The 21,352-nt window shown below is 28.2% G+C and overlaps 3 protein-coding genes across 6 annotated transcripts; 2 read left to right on the top strand and 1 right to left on the bottom strand.

The window, feature by feature from the left end:
• Window positions 1–617: 617 nt before the first annotated feature.
• LOC126868776 (RNA-binding protein 25) lies at window positions 618–10,705 on the bottom strand. 3 transcript variants are annotated; one of them, XM_050624586.1, is made up of 12 exons: window positions 10,508–10,705; window positions 9,840–9,982; window positions 8,675–9,029; window positions 8,399–8,593; window positions 8,203–8,318; window positions 4,104–4,315; window positions 3,394–4,012; window positions 2,839–3,256; window positions 2,544–2,765; window positions 1,896–2,071; window positions 1,683–1,829; window positions 618–1,603 (listed from the first exon to the last, which is right to left on the bottom strand). In XM_050624586.1, exons 2-12 carry the CDS (start codon window positions 9,945–9,947, stop codon window positions 1,511–1,513), a joined length of 2,661 nt encoding a protein of 886 aa, XP_050480543.1. In that variant the 5' UTR covers window positions 9,948–9,982; window positions 10,508–10,705; the 3' UTR covers window positions 618–1,510. The 3 variants fall into 3 exon arrangements, with proteins under 3 accessions (XP_050480543.1, XP_050480544.1, XP_050480545.1); XM_050624587.1 differs by having other exon boundaries at window positions 8,399–8,590; XM_050624588.1 differs by having other exon boundaries at window positions 8,675–8,999.
• A 960-nt stretch (window positions 10,706–11,665) lies between these two features.
• LOC126868700 (serine/threonine-protein kinase VRK1-like) lies at window positions 11,666–17,196 on the top strand. The gene is made up of 10 exons (XM_050624477.1): window positions 11,666–11,865; window positions 12,918–13,088; window positions 13,247–13,372; window positions 13,444–13,640; window positions 13,718–13,961; window positions 14,042–14,242; window positions 14,411–14,634; window positions 14,706–14,956; window positions 15,016–15,149; window positions 15,236–17,196. Exons 2-10 carry the CDS (start codon window positions 12,923–12,925, stop codon window positions 15,301–15,303), a joined length of 1,611 nt encoding a protein of 536 aa, XP_050480434.1. The 5' UTR covers window positions 11,666–11,865; window positions 12,918–12,922; the 3' UTR covers window positions 15,304–17,196.
• Window positions 17,197–17,426: 230 nt separating this feature from the next.
• Window positions 17,427–21,307, top strand: LOC126868694 (ephrin type-A receptor 3-like). Of its 2 annotated transcripts, none has more exons than XM_050624467.1 (4): window positions 17,427–17,856; window positions 18,205–18,351; window positions 18,423–20,161; window positions 20,250–21,307. In XM_050624467.1, exons 2-4 carry the CDS (start codon window positions 18,210–18,212, stop codon window positions 20,316–20,318), a joined length of 1,950 nt encoding a protein of 649 aa, XP_050480424.1. In that variant the 5' UTR covers window positions 17,427–17,856; window positions 18,205–18,209; the 3' UTR covers window positions 20,319–21,307. The 2 variants fall into 2 exon arrangements, with proteins under 2 accessions (XP_050480424.1, XP_050480423.1); XM_050624466.1 differs by having other exon boundaries at window positions 17,428–18,094; window positions 18,197–18,351.
• Window positions 21,308–21,352: the final 45 nt, after the last annotated feature.

The raw sequence follows: 21,352 nt of genomic DNA, 5'->3' as shown, positions 1-21,352 counted from the left end.
TTTCTACCAGTTTTCTTTTTTGATGAAACCCACCGTTTTCTTTTCTTGCTTTTAATTCGATCTGGCAATCTTCCTTGATTTTCAAAATCACTTGTTATACATTTCTTATTTTTGACAACCGCAAACATGAAATCTTCTAATTGGAATTACAGATTTTATTCAAATTTAATGCATTTAATAGAAAATATCTTAAACAATGTAAATTTTGTAGGCTGATCCATTAAATCTAATACGTGTAACTTGGGAGCTTTGCACAGATAGAGCTGAATAGAAGAGCTATAAAACGTAAAAATAATGCGTTCTAAGTGAAGTTAGAAACTTTATCTATACTTTTAGGCGCCCGAAATCTTCAGCAATTAGTAGTGTTGTTCCAAATTATATAATGTTATTCTATTCTATATAATGTTATTAAAAGCTGTTGTTCTAGCAAATATAAAATTAAAATTTACGCAAATCGATGTCTTAGAATTTATTAACAATTATTCACATTAAGAAACTGAAATATGATGAATTAACATTAACATAATACAATAGGATATAATAAATTGGGATTAAAAAATTATTGGATCTTAGCTTTTTAATTAGATTAAGAAAATTAATAAAACTACAACATAATGTAAAAGAGATAAAAAGCACAGATACGTTTATTATTTAATTAATACAATAATAGTTTAATATATTTGAACCTTATCGTAATAATTTTCCAGTTTTCTTAAATATTTCTTACTGCTACTTACCTCCTTCAAAAAAATGTGTTTCATACATACCACCTCGTATTAATAATTTCAATACAAATTTATAACTTTCCTTCATTTATATTACAGTAAAAACAATTGTTTTAAATATCATAATCCTTGTTCAGTAGAAGCTATCACTATTCATTTTTTAGTAACTAGTTTAACGTCAAACTATTCTGACACAAACCAAAGAAGTATTAACAGAAAACAGAAAACTTACGTGTGTATGGCGCACGCGCGCGTGTAGTATATAATGATAATGATGATGATGATGATGATGATGATGATGATAATAATAATAGTAATAATAATAATATATAATAATATATATTATATATGTACACATATGATAACATCAGTTGTTTTTACTGTATCTATGTACAAATTTTGAAAAAATTATTTGTAAATGATGAAATTATATAATCATTAAAATTAAATCCATCAAGCTTGTTGAAAAATGTAAAAAATCTATCATTTATAAACATGTTGAAACTCTCTTTAAAACTACGAATAAACAAATTTGGAAAGACACAACTCAAATATTATAAATCGTAATTACAATTTGTATTTAACATTTCAAGTGCTACACATTTAGTTTACCTATCAATCGAACAACATTGTGTTTTTCGTTTAGCGAAAGATCCTACAAATTATATATAAGTAATCATGTATTAAGGTACATAACCTAAATAGTACATTTTTTAACCAAAGGAATTTGATGTGTAGTATAAATTTTTAAGTCGATTAGTACTTTTTTTGAATTGGTATTTCATTTATTTAACTAAGCCCATTTTTTTAGCTTCCACTTCGTAAATTAATAACCTCCACATTTTGACAACAAAAACTTCTGCTTCTTCATCCAATACCTACAACGTATGATATTATAAAATCAATAACAAAAATATTATATAAATAATAAATAATAATAAAGTAAAAATTATTTACCATCTGTACATCATCAAGTATGCCCTGAGGCGAGCTGCCGGCCATTACTTTGCTACAAATAAAATCTACCAATGTAGGTTCAGGCTCTCCAATGTATTCAATAATCTTTTTATTAATCCACGGCCTTATCCTCTTTTCCATTAATGTCTATAAAAATAACAAAAATTGATGAAAAATTAATTCATAAATATTCATTCATAATATATATCTTACATTATCTATTACTGCCCAATCAAGTTGATAGCCAAACAAAGCATTTTTATCTGTAGGTATTTTGTCAATGAGGGATTTTATGTGCTTTCTTTTCTCTTCTTGACTTTTTGTACTTTCTTCTTTTCCAGCTTTAGGAGCTTCTTCATTAGATTTTTTCTTTTTCTCCTCACCATAGTCTAGAATAGAATTCATATAAAAATCGTATATTATTGTAATATCGTGGACGAGAGGCCTAAGAGATATCGGGCGAACCATAAACAATGTCGCGAGAAAGCCTAAGTGTCGACAGGCCAATGTATCGTCGATCCTTCAATCGAATAGTTACGCGGGAAAGGCCTGCGTGACCCTAGCTACGAGCGATCAGTGTTAATTGAGAAGTCATAGAATGTGAATCGAGAAGTCAGAGAGTGCGAATTGCGTTGTCGAGAGAATGTGGTCCACGTGAGAGAGAGTGTTGGAACCGTGGTGACGAGAGTTGCAAATTAACTATTTAGTTGTCTTAATTATAGCACGTTATTGTATTTAGTTCACGTTAAACAACCATCGTTTCCTGTTTAACCAACACCTGTTTAATTCATTTTAAATAAACTAATTGTAGTAAGATCCTACATTATCTAAACGAAAAATATATTTATACTTTTTAATTACCTAAAGGAACTAGTTTACGCTTCTTTGCGTTATTAGCACCATCATCATCATCGTCATTATTAAATACGTCTTTAACATCGATCCGACCTTTCTTTTTATTCTGATTCGTTTGTTGCGTACTAACATTAATAGCCGTGCTTGGACTAGCAGGAGTTTTATTACCGATACCATGATCACCTCCACGATTGCCTCCGCTTCCCATGGCGAATGGCACAAAGTTACCTGTAATAAAAGTAAAATGTGGCACACAAATAGAGCGTTTGTATAAGTTAAATAAATCACATCGTTTACTCACTACTACCAGTTTTTTCTGGTTCGCTAACGAGAGACATACGCGAATCTTCATCTAATGTGGGTGGAATGGACTGAACTGGTGTTGTTACTGTTTGATTAGAAGGTGACGATCTTGTACCCTTCACACTTTCTCTATCTGTTTCTATAACTTCTTCAGTTTCTTCGCCATCACGATGATGATTCTGATGATGACGATGATGTCTTCGATGATGGTGGTGATGCCGCGGTGGTGTTCTAGATGGTGCCTCTGACTGAGAAACATCATCAAATTGCACACATTCGTCACTATCACTTTCAATTGGTTCAGTTTCTATGGGCGGCATAACTTCTTTTTCCTTTTTCACCACTTTTTCATCCTCTTCGTCTATTATCGTGATAACCGGTTTAGGCTTATACTGTTCCTCCCGTTCAGCTTTTAACTGAAATAAGCAATATCTTCATGTAGAAGGAATAGTCTACATACAACGAAAGATAAATGCATATTACATATCTTAATAAAAATCAATATTATAATTAGTCATAAACCAAAATATCACATTATTTAGGAACATTTTACCCTTTCAAACTCAGCCGCTGGATCTGGATGAGAAGCGTCAGCATAAAGTTTATCGCGAAGGCGTTGAAGCTCTTGACGCTCGGCACAACGATCCCGCGAATCAGCTTCTGCTTCCAGTGCTCTCTCTTCTAGACGACGTGAAAGTTCTTTACCTTTATAATATTTAGCGTCGTCTCTTTCATCATCATAGTCTTCGAGAAATTCTTTCAAGCGTTTTGCTTCCCTTTCTCTCGCTTCCCGTTTTGCTCTGCGTTTCTCCGCTTCTTTCTCGTATTCCTTTTGTTTTCGACGTTCCCGTGTCTCCCATGCTCTCAAACGCTCTTGATAAGCTGCTTCTTTTTCTCTCGCTCTTCTTTCGTTTTTTTTCCTCTCCTTCGCCTCTTCCTCTTCCTCCCTTTCACGCATAATTTCTCTTTCAGTTTTCCGTGCTTCTTCTCTTTCACGTTCTCTTTCTCGTTCCCTGTCCCTTTCCCTTTCTCTATCTCTTTCACGTTCTCTTTCCCGCTCTCTTTCGCGGTCACGGTCTCTTTCTCGTTCTCTTTCTCTATCTCTTTCTCGATCTCTATCTCTATCACGATCTCTGTCGCTTCTCTGACGATCCCTCTCTCGTTCCTTAGATCTTAAGAAAAATAGAAAATACTTACAATAAATTTTATATTGTAAATTAATGAATTTTTAAACACTTTCCGGAAATTGTTAAATATTAATACCTAGATTTAGACCGCCTTTTGTCTCTTCTACTACTTCCGGTACTACTACTGCGACCTTTATGAGACGTGGGACTACCAGGATCGCCGTCTTGATCGTCTTTAGTGTTACTGCCATCACGCCTGTCTCGTCGCTCTTTTTCACGTTTCTCCCGTTCTTCTTTCTCAACAGCTTCTTTCTTCCGTTTAACTTGAGCCTTCTCCTCCTCCTGCTTCTATAAAAAACAAAAATAAAAAAATAGGTGAGACCAAATACTCAAAGCAAACTTATCAGGCTGTGATAATAAAACGCAAAAACTAGCAATCGTATATCCTCCTCAGTTATAAAAATTAAAGGGTAGAAAAAGGTTACTGTAAGTGTAAAGTTAGTTAATGAATATAAAAGTGGTAAAATATCACTACACTATAACAGTGCAGTATTATCATTTCTTTTCTTGAATTCAAAATATAGATGCCCTGATACATACAAAATATTTGCACAAACAATCGATATTATTTAAAAAGTAATATTATACGAATCTTTATATCAACAAAATGATTACTTGAAATAAATACTTCAAAAAGAAGTCTTAATTCGTTATGAAAATTCTTTTAAAAAATATTTTTAACATTTTGTACATTTTTTAAACATTTACATTTTGTATACAAATTTTACTTTAATTTTAGTATCTCTAACATTACAAAGATTGCAATGTTGAACGATTACTAGTTGTACAAAAATTAATCACATATCAAGTATCATAATTCTGTTCATCTCAATATAGTATACTCACTCCTCTGGAGTATGCTCGCTCAGCAGCATCTTACACGAAATCTTGTTTACATATCAATTACCTAAGTGCAGGTATAAATTTTGGAAACAAGCATAAGAAATTTCTTAAGCTCTACTTAAATTAAGAATACCTTAATGCTAACAGACGCATTGTAGAGGCCACCCAATGTACTTACAACATTGCAAATGTGCCTGTAAATCAATAGTGTCTAAAGCTATATAAGTCTAAGAGTTGAAAGGGGTGATATTTAGATTTCTTGTCAATATTCAATAATTATTAGAAAGTATTATACCAATCAGAAGCGGAGTCATCACGAAGAAGGGATTCCACCAAAACACCTTTCATTTTTGCCAAGAAACTGTCACACGTCTGTCAACTGTGTTTTCTTCTGGCTATGCAGTTGATGCAGCAAACTGTTGGATATCAAATGCACAATAGTTTGCCCACCCTTATCGTCCCGTATTATCAACGTAACGTCTTAGAAATAAATTAATATGGTTCATCCTTACTTGATATAATAATAACAATAATGGGTTACTGCTTGGAGAGTCCTAAATCATAGACTCTAATGAATATTACTTTCTAGTGACAAAAAATTATGAAACCTAACGCTGCTTATTCCTTCCTGCTTATGACATTGTTAATAAACCCTATATAAAGCTATCAGTGGACTATGCTATATAAGAAAAAACATATTCAAAATTATGAACTGCTTTCTCTTAGTTTTCAAAATTAAATATCCATACAATAACCCATAGTATTTTAATCTAATAAGGATAGAGTAACTGAGTGCATAAAAGTAGATGCACATATGAGGAAAAAAACAGACTGTTGAAACATGAAATATCAGTGGTCATAGGTATTCAGATGGGCAGTTCACTAACAAAACTACAAGAACCGAATGGTTGTGTTGGCTCATGGTTGTGGAGTTTACTCACGGTGTGAAGTTGACTTGGTCAGTCAGTGTGGTGGTACCGGAGAATGGAGGACGCACCTAGGTACTACATGTCTGATCGAGACGCTGACAGAAGCTGTTTACACAAAATAAAGACAACAACTGAACAGTCGCCATTGTGAAGACAAAATCATTTCATTGTGTGTAGGATTCAGAAAGTCTCGATCCTATTAATAATCTATCTAAGAATATATTATAAAATATGTCAGCGTCAAATTTCTTTGTTCAATGTATAACATTTTTTACCGATCCTAAACAATGTGTAAAAACAAATGGAATGGCACTTTGCTGATCTTCTATATATCTGTACTAAACTGCTAGACATTAATACAAATATAAAAATAAATTGTAATTATCTTTCATGAAAAACAAATAATACAACAATCTTAATTAATTTTATAGTCTCACTCAATGAAAAATTGAATAATCAAATTTTCTAGGAATATAGTAATCTATAATTATTAATTTAGTATTATTTTTTAAACTTATTCATGTCAACCTCATATAAAGTAATTCTTTTGCTAATTGACTCAAAGAATATATAATCCTCATAGTGATTGACAGCACTGCCATTGAATCAATTAATGAGAGAATCATCTGTGTTATAGAGAACCTTTTTATTACAATTTCAGCTATATAATTATAATGTTGCATTTACTTTAAAATATTACTAAAGCCTTCCAACTCTTTATCCTTTATTATTTTGCATTCTATAATACCATTACACAAGTTCTTCATTTTTTAAAACTATAAGAATTGATTTTGTAATGTAATTTCTTTAAAACTAAACATCATATTATATAAAAATACATTGCATTTTTATAACAATATTGGTGCCAGCAGTTTAGCACAATAACTATAGAAACAGGTAAAGAAATTTGATTATATGGAATAACTTGTATTTAAAATACAATAGCATTAATGCTATTAATATAATGCAGAATTGTATGCGATGAATTAAGAAAATGGAGTTTCAATAGAAACAGATTTATTGGCTACATGATGTCAGCATGTTGTAGAGTTACGAGATTCTCCCGTCTTAATATTGCACATTTCTTGTTTTTTCATGTTTTGTTGGTTGGATATACTCTGACTTACCGACGAGGCTGCAGCTGCCTGCGAAAATACGAGGGATGTGCTGTGATTGACTCCCTTCAGAGCCAATGAGTGAGTGAAAGAGTGGTCCCCACACACAGCATTCCTAGGCGTGTGCGTTTGCTGTGTGCGACGCACGCTGCCTGTTATTATAATTATAGCAACGAGTCACGGCTCCAATTTTTTAGAGCTAACATAGCACACACGCACTTTATCACAATATACTTAAAAGCTAAAGTTTACAACTATACACTTGTAATCCTCTTTTGCCTGCCCAAATGCATTTAATTTTCTATATAAATATGTTGCGAGTTCAATCAATAGTTGTCTAACATGAAACATAGATATAATCAAATGCATAAAACGTGTATAAACGTTTATAATACATATTTACAATGCATTTCATTATAATATTTAAAGCATAAAAACATCTAAATATTTGTCACATACAAATTGTAACTTAATAACAATACAATCATTTAAAAATGAATTAAACACAATTCATGAATTCACTAGTCATTGATATAATCAAAAAGTATTATAAACTTGTTAAACTTAGTACAAACTCTTCACAACTATAATTTAAAAACACATTTTTTTTATTAAATATATAGTTTTTAAAAAAAGTTAGTATATTTCATGTTTTCCTATTTGTAAAGTGATTCATTTTATTTCTTTATTTGAAAAACGAAAAAGAATATTCATATCATGTTTTTTAAAGATAATAGAATAAATACTACAAAGTATTACAAACATATTCTTAATCATTTGCACAAAACAGAAACAGATAAATATTATCTTCATAACACTTACATATTAAATGCAGAAAAAAATAAAAGCTCTATAGTAATATAATATATTGCAGTTAAAATTTTACTTTCAAAGATATGATTCTTTCTAGCAAAAAATTTAAGAAATTAAATATGCTGTCTATCATATACACAGAAGAATGTATAACAAACACTATTGTCCATTAAAATAATTTATATTAGTTAATATAGTTTTTCGCATAAAATAATTCTTTTTAGAGAAGATTACAATATATTATAGAATAATGTTTATAATGCTTCGTAAAAAATTCACATAATCGACACTAACAATTTTACAATAATTGTTAGCATTCTTATACCTAAACTTTTGCAAAGTTTTTACCCAATCCTATTAGACCACAATTCATAATACCTTCTAATATCTTGGTATATCATATCCGACCAAAAAGAAGGGCAGAAAAGTAGGAATGACATAACAAGATTTCTAAAATAATTATGAAAATAATTACCTTCATAACCTCCCTGAATTTTCCAATTTCTCGTGTAATCAAGTCTCTTTTACTTTCTTCTATTTCTGCATCATCCAGGTTCAAAGACTTAGCAACCATTTTTATTTGATGTTCTTCTATAACATATAATTAAAGAATATTTGTTAGTTCTCCAATTTAATTCAATACATTACTATGAATAGAATTAGTACACTACCAGGAGCAGCTTGAGCCATTTCTAAATCAGCGGCATGTTCAGCTATAATTTGATTAATACGTGCTAGTGCATCTGCATCCACTACTCTCATACCCTCATCCATGTAATCTTCACCTTCTTCTCCTTCTGCCCCTTCAATTGATGTTTCATCTTGTAGAGGCGATTGGCCTCCTCTTAATTTTTTCCTTCTTTCTGCTATTATACACAAAGAAGTAACAAATCAAAATAAATGATTAATATGTATATATGTAAATACTGCAAGTATTTTAAATTTACCTTTGAACTGATCCAAAACGACTTTAGCTTTTGCATCAACTTTGACAACAAGCTTCTTTGTACCTATTTCCATGTCATGAAGTAATCTAACTGCTCTAAGACCTGCATCAGGACCTGCATATTCGCAAAATCCAAATGCTTGAACTCTCTTCCATGAAAGCACATGACCACATGCACCCAAAATATGTCGAATCATCACATCAGGTGCTCTTTCCATAATGTTACCAATGAATACGGTAACTGGCGGACCAGATTCTCTTTCACGACGACGATTATTGTCATGACGATTTTGGTTACGTGCATACCGAACAGCTGGAGCTGAGGTCTGCATCGCAGATACGGGTGTTGGAATCATCTATGTTTTATAAATGGTAGTATTCTTAATAATGCACATCTCTACTCATGCAGTCCAGAATCTCCCCTCCCCCTAATAGTATGTTAACCTTTTTCCTTGTATTATATTTTATTATAAAGGTAAGACATGCATATATCAAATAAAAAGAACTTAAGATGAAAATTTGTGCCAGAAAACATAACTTTTAGAAGACGTCTCATACAATAATCCTATAGCATAAATAGTTAAGTAATATGCATTCCATTCATAGTGTAATTTAAATACAGGATGTTAATACATTATACAAAACAACTGCATTAACATATAGAAAAATGTTTAATTATGATATAATCAGTGATGTTTAAATTAATAAAATCAAACATTACATGCTTTTGATTTTTCTTTTACAGTAACTAAAGATGCTTATTATTTTTCTTTTAACATTTCTGGCACTTGAATATATTACTTTTTATCTTTTATTTAAAAAACAAATAGATTATATAAAGTAATTACATTATTACGAATTAAATAATACATCAATTTTTAATTAATATTTTAATTATTTAATATATAATCGCTATCATTTGAAATGAATAAGAAAAATGACACATTAAAATATTAGGAGATTAATCTAACAAAGAAATTATATTAAGTTACATTACTTTGTATTAGAGTTTTAGTTAATAAAATAATTAGTTTCTTTATTGAAACCATTGAAAATTTTATTGACAGCAAGTGCAAACGATTGGTAACAGGAGATCATAAATTTACCAACAGCATACAAAACAAACATGCCCAAATTTTAGAATATTTAATTTTATATTTACTTACATGTGCCATAGGCATTACACCACCAATTATTGGTGGAGGTGCACCAACCATGTAAGGCATTGGTGGCATGCCTGGTATTCCCATTGGGGGCTGACCAGGGTAAGACATTTCTTATTTTAAATAATACTATGGCAGTGTTCTCACTAAAATATGTAATACAGTTATTTAGTGGAAGTAATATATAAAAGATATAGTTTTATTTCAACATAGAACTTTTATTAATACTGATATATATATATATATATTATTATTATAATCCATACTTACAATTATTAGATTTAAAAAAAAAAATTTAATGATTGCAAATAAATGAAATCTAATGTCTGTAAGTTGTATTATGTAGTTACAAAAACATATTTTAATCATATTGTACTTGAAATATTTAAAAAATTGGCATTAAATAACCTTTGATACATAACAATCTTCTTAAGCACACTTTCTTGAGATATAATAAAATACAAGTATGAATTTAATACTCTAGTAATCAATATTACAAAACAAATATTTGAACTATGCATAGACATATAAACATTACTCAACATGTAAGTTTGCTGTGTGAAAACATGTTTTTCATAGTAATAGTTATAGATATCAGAGAAGACTCTAATGGATGCTTTGGTATTCTAACCATTAAAATGATCTCAACAAAGAACCAATACTGTACTTACATAATATATTTGAAAATAGAAATAAAGCATCAACCATCATTTAACAAATATTTACGTCATTTTAATAGGACTCTAAAGCTAAAGGAATATTACAATAAACACACGAACTGAAACTTCCACTTTCACAAGCCGTCAGCTAGTAATTACTTCTTTTCGTCCATTACGGCTTCATGCGCTGATTGCTTCTAGAAGGCTATGGTTGATGTTACATTTCTCATGGGTTCGAAGACTCATCGTAAAAGAACCAAGCTACATATGCAGCAACTTACGACTTCCACTCTGTAATTTATTGAATTTTTGATACAACATATTAAAACAAAACAAATTAATATTAAATATTTTAAATTGTATACAACTATATCATTTCCTCAGTAGAGCAGCATTTAGTTTTAATTTTAATTTCAATTTTCATTTTCATTATCATATTTTGTTGTACGAGAGACACCATTAAAATGGTATGAAACAAATCTATGTTTAAATAAATTAATGCCAGAAAAACCGGTTTACTTACACATTAAATTGTATTATAATTATATAATTTTTACATATAATTCTTTACAATATTGTTTTACAGATCTACAAAATATTTAGAATTGTGTTGTAATCCTTTTTTTTCATCGTACTTTTCATTATTTACTTAATAACCTTTATACTGAAAATGTAAAAAATAATTACGAAAACATTGAACAGCATTACTAGATATTTAAATAAACATTTTTATACAAAATCAATTAAGGAAATTAATTAAAATACATTTGACATTTTTCATTTATATAGATAAAATTTATATAAATTTGTAATATTCAATGGTCATCTAAGCTTGTAGATGTTACCAGATGCTACCAATGATAATATTATTACGTTAGAAAAAAATACATTAAAAAATATATGTATGTAAGAAAATTCATTAATTCTCTTTTCTCTAGGCATTACATTTTTAAAAGTGAACTATCTATAACATAGTAAATCAATTATTAAAACGGATGCTATTAATAAAAATGAATATATTATGTAACAATCATAACTCATCATGTTAGATTAAAATATTGGAAATATAATAGACAATGTAGTGGACAGTAAAATAATATAGCGGGTTTTTTATTGTCAATATTAGCGTTATTTAAATGCTTAGTCAAGAAGATATAAATTTAAGGACGCCCTCTTCAGTTGATCGGTTTCCGTTAAACTCCTTAGTTCATGAAATGGCAGTGTGGTGTATTCTTACTCTAGGTGAAATCTTTCTGGAGGATAGTCAGAGTTTCAAAACACAAAAAAGAAATACTTTAAATTATTAAAGATTCCGATGTGCCAAACAATTAAAGAGATTTTGTGCGATGTCCTTTAATCCGTCTTCTAAGGTATACAAGCTAAAATGAAAGAGTATTTCATGCTTTTTATTAGTTAATTATTTTAGTTGACAGTTGAACATGGAATCCTTAAAATTATATTTTTTTGTTTAATTTACACAAATAGGAAGTAATATTTTGAAAACCAAGGTAGCGAGTTATATATGAACTCTTGGGAAAGTACTAGAAAAAGCGAAGACAATTTTTATGATAATATTTACGTAATTTGTATTTATTAGAAACCTTATTAGGTAGTATTTAAATAATGCATTTTCTACTGCATCAGTGACGACTGTTGTACAAAAATATAGAAAACACATTTCTACTTTTTTCATCACTACTATTGTACTGTAGTATTGAATTATAAAATTAATTATTATATAGTAATGCATATCTATCTATCAAATTATTATTTTATTTAATTAAAGGGATAAATAAGATAAATTTAATTACATTTATAATACAAAATGGAATTGTTTACAGTATAGGTTATACATATTCAAATATTAATTTGAATAAAATGTATTTTTATTTTAGCGTAAAAGTTTAAAGATTTTCATGTTGTAATTTCATAACATATATTAAAATCTTCTATTCAGTTTAAATATATATATAAAAATAATAATTTTATATGTTTCAGTGCATAAATATATAACTTTTCTTTTGTATAATTAACAATGTGTATACATAATCAAAAAATAATCAAAAGGATTATGTATTTATATATAAACTCATTGCATTCAACCAGATTATACTTATTTTTTATTCCTTATTTATATTGAACATTTCTACTATTGTATTCATAACAAATATAAAATTTAAATATAGGTTAAAATATAATTTATTTTATATAATGTTTTAATTCATATAAAAAGCAATTATTTGCAGTTATATGATCATTTTATAATTTTATGTATAGAAGAATTTTCTTGTGAAATTATATAGAATTTATAATAAACTATAATATTGTCCAATCTTTTATTCTTAATAAATAGTTAATATTTCCATCATAGTATAGTGTACAAGTTAATAGAATGTTGAATTTTATATAAATAACTATATAGCGATAATGGCACCAAGACGAGGTGAAGAGATACCTGTTAAAAGAGTAGCAGCATTAGGTTGCAAATTACCTGATCAATTGCCAGCTGGGGAGATATTAACAGATATTACTCAAAACAAATGGAAACTAGGACATGCAATAGGATACGGTGGATTTGGTGATATATACTTAGGTAATATTCATTACTTAAATACCGTTTGATTGAAATAAAATTAGTGCCAACCACGATCAAACAAACAGAAACATATTTTAATAAATTATTTAAATGTTGTATTCACTATTTCATTATCTGTTGCTATTAATATTAAATTTAAAAATTTTACATTACAGCATCAAATGACATTAATGCTCCAATTGGACAAGATGCAAAGTATGTGATAAAAATTGAACCACATAATAACGGTCCACTATTTGTTGAAATGAATTTTTATATAAGAGCAGCTCGTAAACATATGAGTAAGTAACTTAGTTGTATATAACATATATAATCTATGTTTCATATATATCTCCATTATTATGAATTTTAGTTGATACCTGGTGCAAATCACAAGGAAAAAGACGAATAGGTGTTCCAACATATGAGGGATCTGGTTCTCACATATATCGAGGGCAAAAGTATAGATTTTTAGTAATTCCAAGATATGGCATTGATATTGGAAAATTGTTTATATCAAATGGGAGAAAATTACCAATTAAACTTGTTAACAGGCTAGCTGTTCAAATGGTACTTTACTATAAAAATAGAAAATTTAGAAATTAGTTAATAATTTTGTAATTTCATTATTTTTCACATTTTTATAGTTAGATGCACTTGAGTATATTCACAGTCAAGGATATGCTCATGCAGATGTTAAAGGATCCAATATTTTGTTGTCCTTAAGTGCAGAAGATATAACAACAAAAAAATTTCAAGCTTATTTGGTTGATTATGGATTAGCTTATCGTTTTCGTACAAGCGCAGGTGTACATAAGCCATTTGTTCATGATGAAAGAAGAGCTCATGAAGGAACATTAGAATTCACATCAAGAGATGCACATCATGGAAGTGAGTTTTATAAATTTGTTATATTTCATTTTTTACAACATAATTACACTTTAGTTTATTACAAATTGATATTACTGTAGCACACTCAAGAAGAGGAGATTTAGAAACATTAGGGTACAATATACTACAATGGTTGTGTGGCAAATTACCTTGGGAAAAGGAAGATAATAGTGTAACATCAGCAATGGATCCAGAAGAAGTCCATGCACAAAAAGAAATTTTACTTTCAAATTTATCATTATTTATGCATAAATGTTTTCCTTATAAAAAAGAACCACCTGGTAAGTTATTGTACTTTGTATATCAATATTTCAAATATTTTTAAATATGAAAAATAATGTAAACCCATTCTACTTTAATTAGACAAATTGCTACTTTAAAAATATTCATGACTGATATATTTAATAGATTTTTAAAATTAAATATTAATAATTAATATTTTTTACCAGCTGCCATTATGGAGTATATGAAATATATTACTGAATTGGGATTTGAAACTAAACCTAACTATTCCTATCTACGTAGTTTATTTCAGTCTGGTTCTAGGCAAAAAAATGATGTTCCTACATGTTTGCACCCTTTAAGAGAATCTAATGAAAATATTTCTTATCCCATGTCTTTCAAACGACCGTACTTACGAGAAAGGAAACCTTGTAGACCTGTAAATGGCGAGGTATACTTTTACATTCTTTATTAGTATTAAATCTTATTTCATAATAAAATAATATGCATTATTATTTTTAGATACGCATAACTCGAAATACACAACCTAAATATCCAGTTGAACGAAAAGAATTTTGTTGGGAAGCAGTGCTAGCGCTTCATCCTGATAAGCTCGCAAAAATTAGTCTACAAACTCCATCTTCACCACTTACACCACCTCCTTCTCCACCTCCTCCATCCTTACCTACATATGCCATGTTAAGCGTAATTCAGAGAATGAAAGAGAAACAATCAGGCGCATTTCGACATAAATCTTTACCAAAAACATTAGAGTGAGTATATTTAAATTATATACAATAACAGTGTAAAATAATTCTTTTTTTTTAAACAGAGATCCTAAAACAAAGTGGATGACACCAGCTATGGAACAAATAGTTCAATTAAAAAAGAAAAATTCCTTGACAACGCTTTCTTTAGCGAAGGTTTCACCACGTGTGACACGCTCCCGAGGGGCTCAATTAAAACGTAAGATATTTCTCAAATTTTTCTTATTTATGTAACTGTACTTTTATATATCTACGTTTTTTAATTCATTATATATGATCTATTAGGACTTGGAAATAAAAAATCTTACAAACAAATACAAAGCAGCAAAAGAAAAAAAGGTCCCTCAACATGAGTATGACAAACTTTGCTAAATATTATACGTTTTCATTCCTTGAACAATGGAATCACAAACGAGTTATCTAAATAATGAATGAATTAAGTATTATTTCCTATTAATTCATTTAGATTTTGTAAGAATATACTCTTGATTAAACTCCTGTTTAAAGGACAAAATTTCATTTATTAGGAATGTCTCAGGTGTATTTAGAGCACCAACTTTTGTAAGACTGCTTATATATCATGATTTATTGTTTAACAAACTATATATTAATATAAGATTTTTTTTTTAGTAACTATATCTCGAACAAATGATTATAAATAATTCAGTGGACACTTAAAAAAAATTACATTGCTTCCTTTAAGAACATAATTTCAATACAATTCAAAGAAGACTTGCTAACAGGCACAATAATGAGAAATCGTTACGTTTGCATATAAAAAGTATGCAATTTAATGTCATAATAAACAAGTGATCTGAATGTTGCATCGAAAACACATTTCATCAACTTTTAAGAATTATTTGTTTATTTTATAAGATGAGTCAATAGCACGATATGCTGAATAGATAATGTCAATATTTCATTAAGTTGCTTTATTAAAATAAGGTATAGCTTTAGTGTTTAAATTATATTTAATCTTTTTTTTTTTTTATTGCTATAATTATTTTGTAAGTTATAAATGACTGTGAGTAAACTATTTTATTATATTCGGACATTGCTAAAGTAATCTAATACTTTGATTTTGTGAGCCAGTCCTAAATGAATTAGTCCTAATTCTCATAAAAATATAGAGGTTAATTTATTAGCAAAAATTACGTAAAAGATTTCTTCGAAGTATCACGATATATATTCAAGCATAGAATCCCTAAATATTGTCTATAATATAAACGAAGCTGTAGTATACTTTGAAATAATACAATTAAAAGTAGTGAAATGTAGGTAAAAATAATACAACTGTAAACTGTTATTAATTCTCAGTATTAAGCCATTAAATGCTTACATATGATTAAAATATAACAGTTTATATTTGTTATTATAGTTATACAATATATCAACAGGAATGCGTGTGTAGTATAAATAATATAACTAATATTTTTATTTGGTTCTAGATTTTATATATGTACAACATGTAACTAGAAAATACACAGTTATGCTTCTAATATGTTGCAATATCTCATGTAATATTATTTTGTCATTTTTTAGTAGAACTTAATCAAACTTGTATTAATTCATATCTAATATTTACATAACATTGTTACATGAAATACAATTGATACTTGTATATATTTATATCATAAGAGCCATGTATAGATGGAACCGTCGATTTATTTACAGTAAATTTGTGATAACTAATTTGTATTTTTTTAAGTTACATGTACCTGTGCCAGAAAAGCAGTGTTGTTAAAGACTTAAAAGTGTATTGTAATTAAATAAATACATGTGCATTTGTAATCTTTTTTATAATGCTAGTATTTCATCATATTCTGATTTATTATATGTCACTAATGTAAGATACCTGACATGAGCTTTTTTTATTTTCATGAATATTATTCTAATTTAGTTATAGAATATGTGATTAAACATTTACTATATTAAGCAAACATTACATATATATTTATTAACAGCACTGCACAAGATTCTTAAAGTATTGTCAACAAGATTATTATAAAAAGAATATAATAAAATTTACTTGCTAATTTGTATTGCATTCTAATCAGGACGATTACTAATAGTATGAATGAATAATAAATAAATAGCAAAAATAATGCATATATACCAGGTATAGAATTTAATTATATGTGTATGTTATCATACATTTTATATATTATTGTATATTATATTTGAAAAAATATAAAATGTAGTATATAAAATATATTGTTTAAATAAATTTATTTAATTATCTTTTATTTATAGTTACATACTTATTAGTTAATGATTAATATTATTATTGGTAAGATAAGATATTAAAATTATTTTTTGATGTGATATGATTACATTAAATGGAAGGAAATTTATTGTACTTTGTCACTATATAAAATTTATGACTATTTTAATGAAATTATACTCAACTTTTTAATTTAAAAGATCAAAGTATAAAATTATTATAAGTATCAAAATGAAATAAAGAAAAGGTGTCCAAAGATTTTGTAAAGAATAAATATTAAATACAAAAATGACACGATATTTAAAACTAATATCTAATATGTATGCTATTACAATATCATTTTAAATTTTAAATATTACTAGCGCCACAAGCGAATGAACATTAATCATAATCATAGTAATGGGTGTAGGTAGTAAATAAGTATACGTACTTAGATGCTACCACACCCGTGAAATATTTTGTGACTTTTAATATCTTACTCAGTATAAAGATTCTTAAAAGTTGTCACTAATAATAAAAATGATAAAAAACCAAAGACTATATTGTTTTATCTTAATAATTACGAAGAATAAGGATCAGTGCACAGTTAACCTTATTTCTTCGTTTTAAATATAATGTCACCATTCGTTTAGTGATTCAGATTTAAACTATTCTGAAAGAACGTCACACTAATATCTGCAATGTACTTACAATTAGTAGTATAAATAAAAATTGAATTATAGGAATTGTATTTATAAAACATTACAATATATAATGATAATATTATTTCTACTTTTCTATTTCTGTGATCATATACTTAGCCAAAAATATGAGGGTTGTTTTCGAAGTTCCGCGTTGGATCCCGATTTACCAACCTTAATATTAAATCATGCTAATACACCTACAGAATGTATCAAAGAATGTCGTTCACGTTATTATATGTAAGTTATTGTTGTAATATTACTATAACGTTTGTTACAAATGTTATAATATTTAATATTTTTAAAGTAAAATTTAATATTAATTCACATTAAAATTAATAGGTTTGCAGGATTAATGAATGGGCAACAATGCTTTTGTGGTAGTAGGTACGGTAGGAGAGGTATATCTACTTCTTGTACTTTTCTTTGTATTGCTGATCAGAACAATTATTGTGGTAGTCAAGATGCAATGAGTATTTATTCGACTGGACAAACAGGTATATTTTTTAAAAATACTATGTACTTTCATTCTATTTTGATATTTATAAACTTAAAAACATATATCCAGGTCCTAGTCCACCAAGGAGTGCACAAATAATTCACAGTGGATTTAATAATTTACAAATTACATGGGAACCGCCTAATATCAGAAATGGAAATATTACATCTTATACTTTAAAGGCAGTGGTTGTTGAAACATTTGCTTCAAATTTAGTACCAGCCGTAGAAAGTCAGATTCAAGGAGGAGCTTCAAATAGTACCATTTTACAAGGCTTACAACCAGGCACAAAGTATAATGTATCAATCACTGCTGCAAACACCCAAACAGATAGTGAACCTACATATATTTTGGGATGGACTTTAATAGGACCACCTAATAAGCCAATAATGCCAAAAGTAATAGAACAAACAAGTACCACAATAACTGTTTTATTATCAGAGGGAAGTAGTGAATATGGTCCTGTTAGTACCTACCAAGTATTTGTTTGTCAACCTGGTACAATACCTCCATCAGGTCCTAATGTAACTTATTACAATTATGAAACATCAATACAGCAAAGTCTAGGATATTATATTACTGGAGAATTTGAATCTTCAGAATTTTACAAATATACAAAATTTATAGTAGGAGATGGAAAAATGATTGGCGCATATTATAATGCACCATTAAATACTCAAGTAATGCCACAAATAGGCTTAACAGTAGTTTCTAAATTTCAAAGACAAGTGCAGTATGCTTATTCAGATCTAATTAATAAGCTGACAATTTATAATGAAAGTGGAAATAACAGTCTAAATTTGACAATTTTTATACTATGTATTGCAATTGCTGTTTTGGGAACGTTACTTATAGTTTCAATAATACTTTATTTAACATTGCAAGAACGCCATGAAAAGTTTCGGATAAGGAAACTTCCAGAGCAACAAGAACTTACATTGCAAGGTCCATTGTACGAAGTTGACAATTTAGCATATATTCCAGAGGATGTACCTGAAAGGGTAAATCATTATCAAGAACTGAAAAAGAAGGTATGGATTATACCACAAAACTTACTGACGATTAATGACACTACAATACGTAGAGGGCGATTTGGGACAGTACATACAGGTGTTATTCAAAAAAATGACAAATCTTGTAGTGTAGCTGTTCATAGTATAGCTGACAAATTATTGAAAGTATCTGACAAAAGACATATGTTACGAGAACTAGATGTTTGTATTAAAGCATCTCCTATGAAATATCTTGCAGATCTTATAGGAACATGTGAAACTCATGATACATTACACGTTGTACTTGAATTACCACCTCAGACATTAAAAAATTGTCTATTAGCTGCCAGATCTGGGAACACATTTCCTGTTGAACATATTCTACCTATAGGATCTATGATAGCATCTGCTTTACAACATCTTGAAAATTATAAAATTATACATGAATATCTTTGTGCACGTAGTGTAGGTCTCTCAAATGAATGGATACCTAAACTAATGGGACATGGAATATCCAAGTATGCTTTAGAAGATATAAAATATACTCGATGGATGTCTGTTGAGTGCCTTGGTAATAGAAAAAAACACCAACCAGCAGTAGTCTGGGCTTTTGGTGTACTTTTGTGGGAAATGCTTAGTATGGGTGGTACACCATATTCTAATTTTTCGCTTGATAGTGAAGTGGAAGAAGCAATTGAGCAAGGAGTTAGATTACCACAACTACCAGATACTCCTGATCCACTTCACGAAGTTATGTTATCTTGCTGGAATATGGAAAGTCAGGAAAGACCAACATTTGCAGAATTAATAAGATTGGTAGGAATTATGCTTCATTTTATTTTAAATGCATAGAAATAAAATATTTTCTATTTCTTGGTCTGACTATCCCATTTTGCATTTTCAGGAAACCTTAAGCATTTGTCCAGTCACTGCAATTACTGAACCATATATCCCAGAATTAGAATTAAATTAATATTATTAATAAATAAGTGTTCATATTCATGCATTTACGTGACATTATATATTGTATATAACAATTTTGTTAAATATCTTTAAAACCTATTTTTATGTATTCTAAAGTTACCGTTGCATGTAATTTGTGTATACTAGATTTTATATTTTTTTTATAACTTTTTTATACTATAGATTTTTATTTTATACTTCCGTATTTTTTTCTTATAAAACAAAGTATTATAGAAGTATTATTAATACCTTTCCGTCCACTGAAGTGAAATCGAAAAAACGTACGATTTTCATAAAATATAAATTTCTACTTAAAATATAATATAACACAAAGTATTCCTACTTTAAACTTTAAACACTCATAGGTAATGATTATCCGTTTTGTGTTAAATTTCATAATAATTGAAAAAAAACTTCTTAGCATAATACTTTAAATTTTATATTATTGTAAAACACTCGTAGTTTTATTGAAGAAAAAATTTTCATATTTTCAATTGTAAAAACCTTTCTTATATATATAATTGATAATTTTAATTATCACATTAATAATTCGATTTACCTATATCTAAAAAATTATAAAATATCTATAAATAATAAAACACTGATCTTAACTTTTATACTTGTAAACAATGTACTTACTATTAATGTTCATTGTAACAATTTATTAGTAGACATTAACTTGAATAAGCATAAACTCTATTGCTTTGTATTTAAATATAAGAACATATGTATATTTTAAATTGTGCAATGTCTCAATTTTTATTTAATGTCACAGAGAAAATGTTACAATTAATGTTAAAATTAAAACTTTTTAAATTACTTTTTAATCCAAAATATTTTTATAAATGATTTTATAATTATTTATTTCATTATATATTATCTTTCACAATTATATTTGATAAATAATGTTAATATAATTTTTTACAATGCATTATTAATATATTATAATTTCTCTATTCCTCCATTGAATTACAATAATAAAAATAAAAATTTAAAATATTTTACTATTTCTTCTTTAAAATACATCTTTCAATAAAAATATAT

Source organism: Bombus huntii, chromosome 8 (assembly GCF_024542735.1).
Source record: "Bombus huntii isolate Logan2020A chromosome 8, iyBomHunt1.1, whole genome shotgun sequence".
Classification (NCBI taxonomy): domain Eukaryota; kingdom Metazoa; phylum Arthropoda; class Insecta; order Hymenoptera; family Apidae; genus Bombus; species Bombus huntii.
This window is presented reverse-complemented; position numbering and strand designations above follow the sequence as displayed.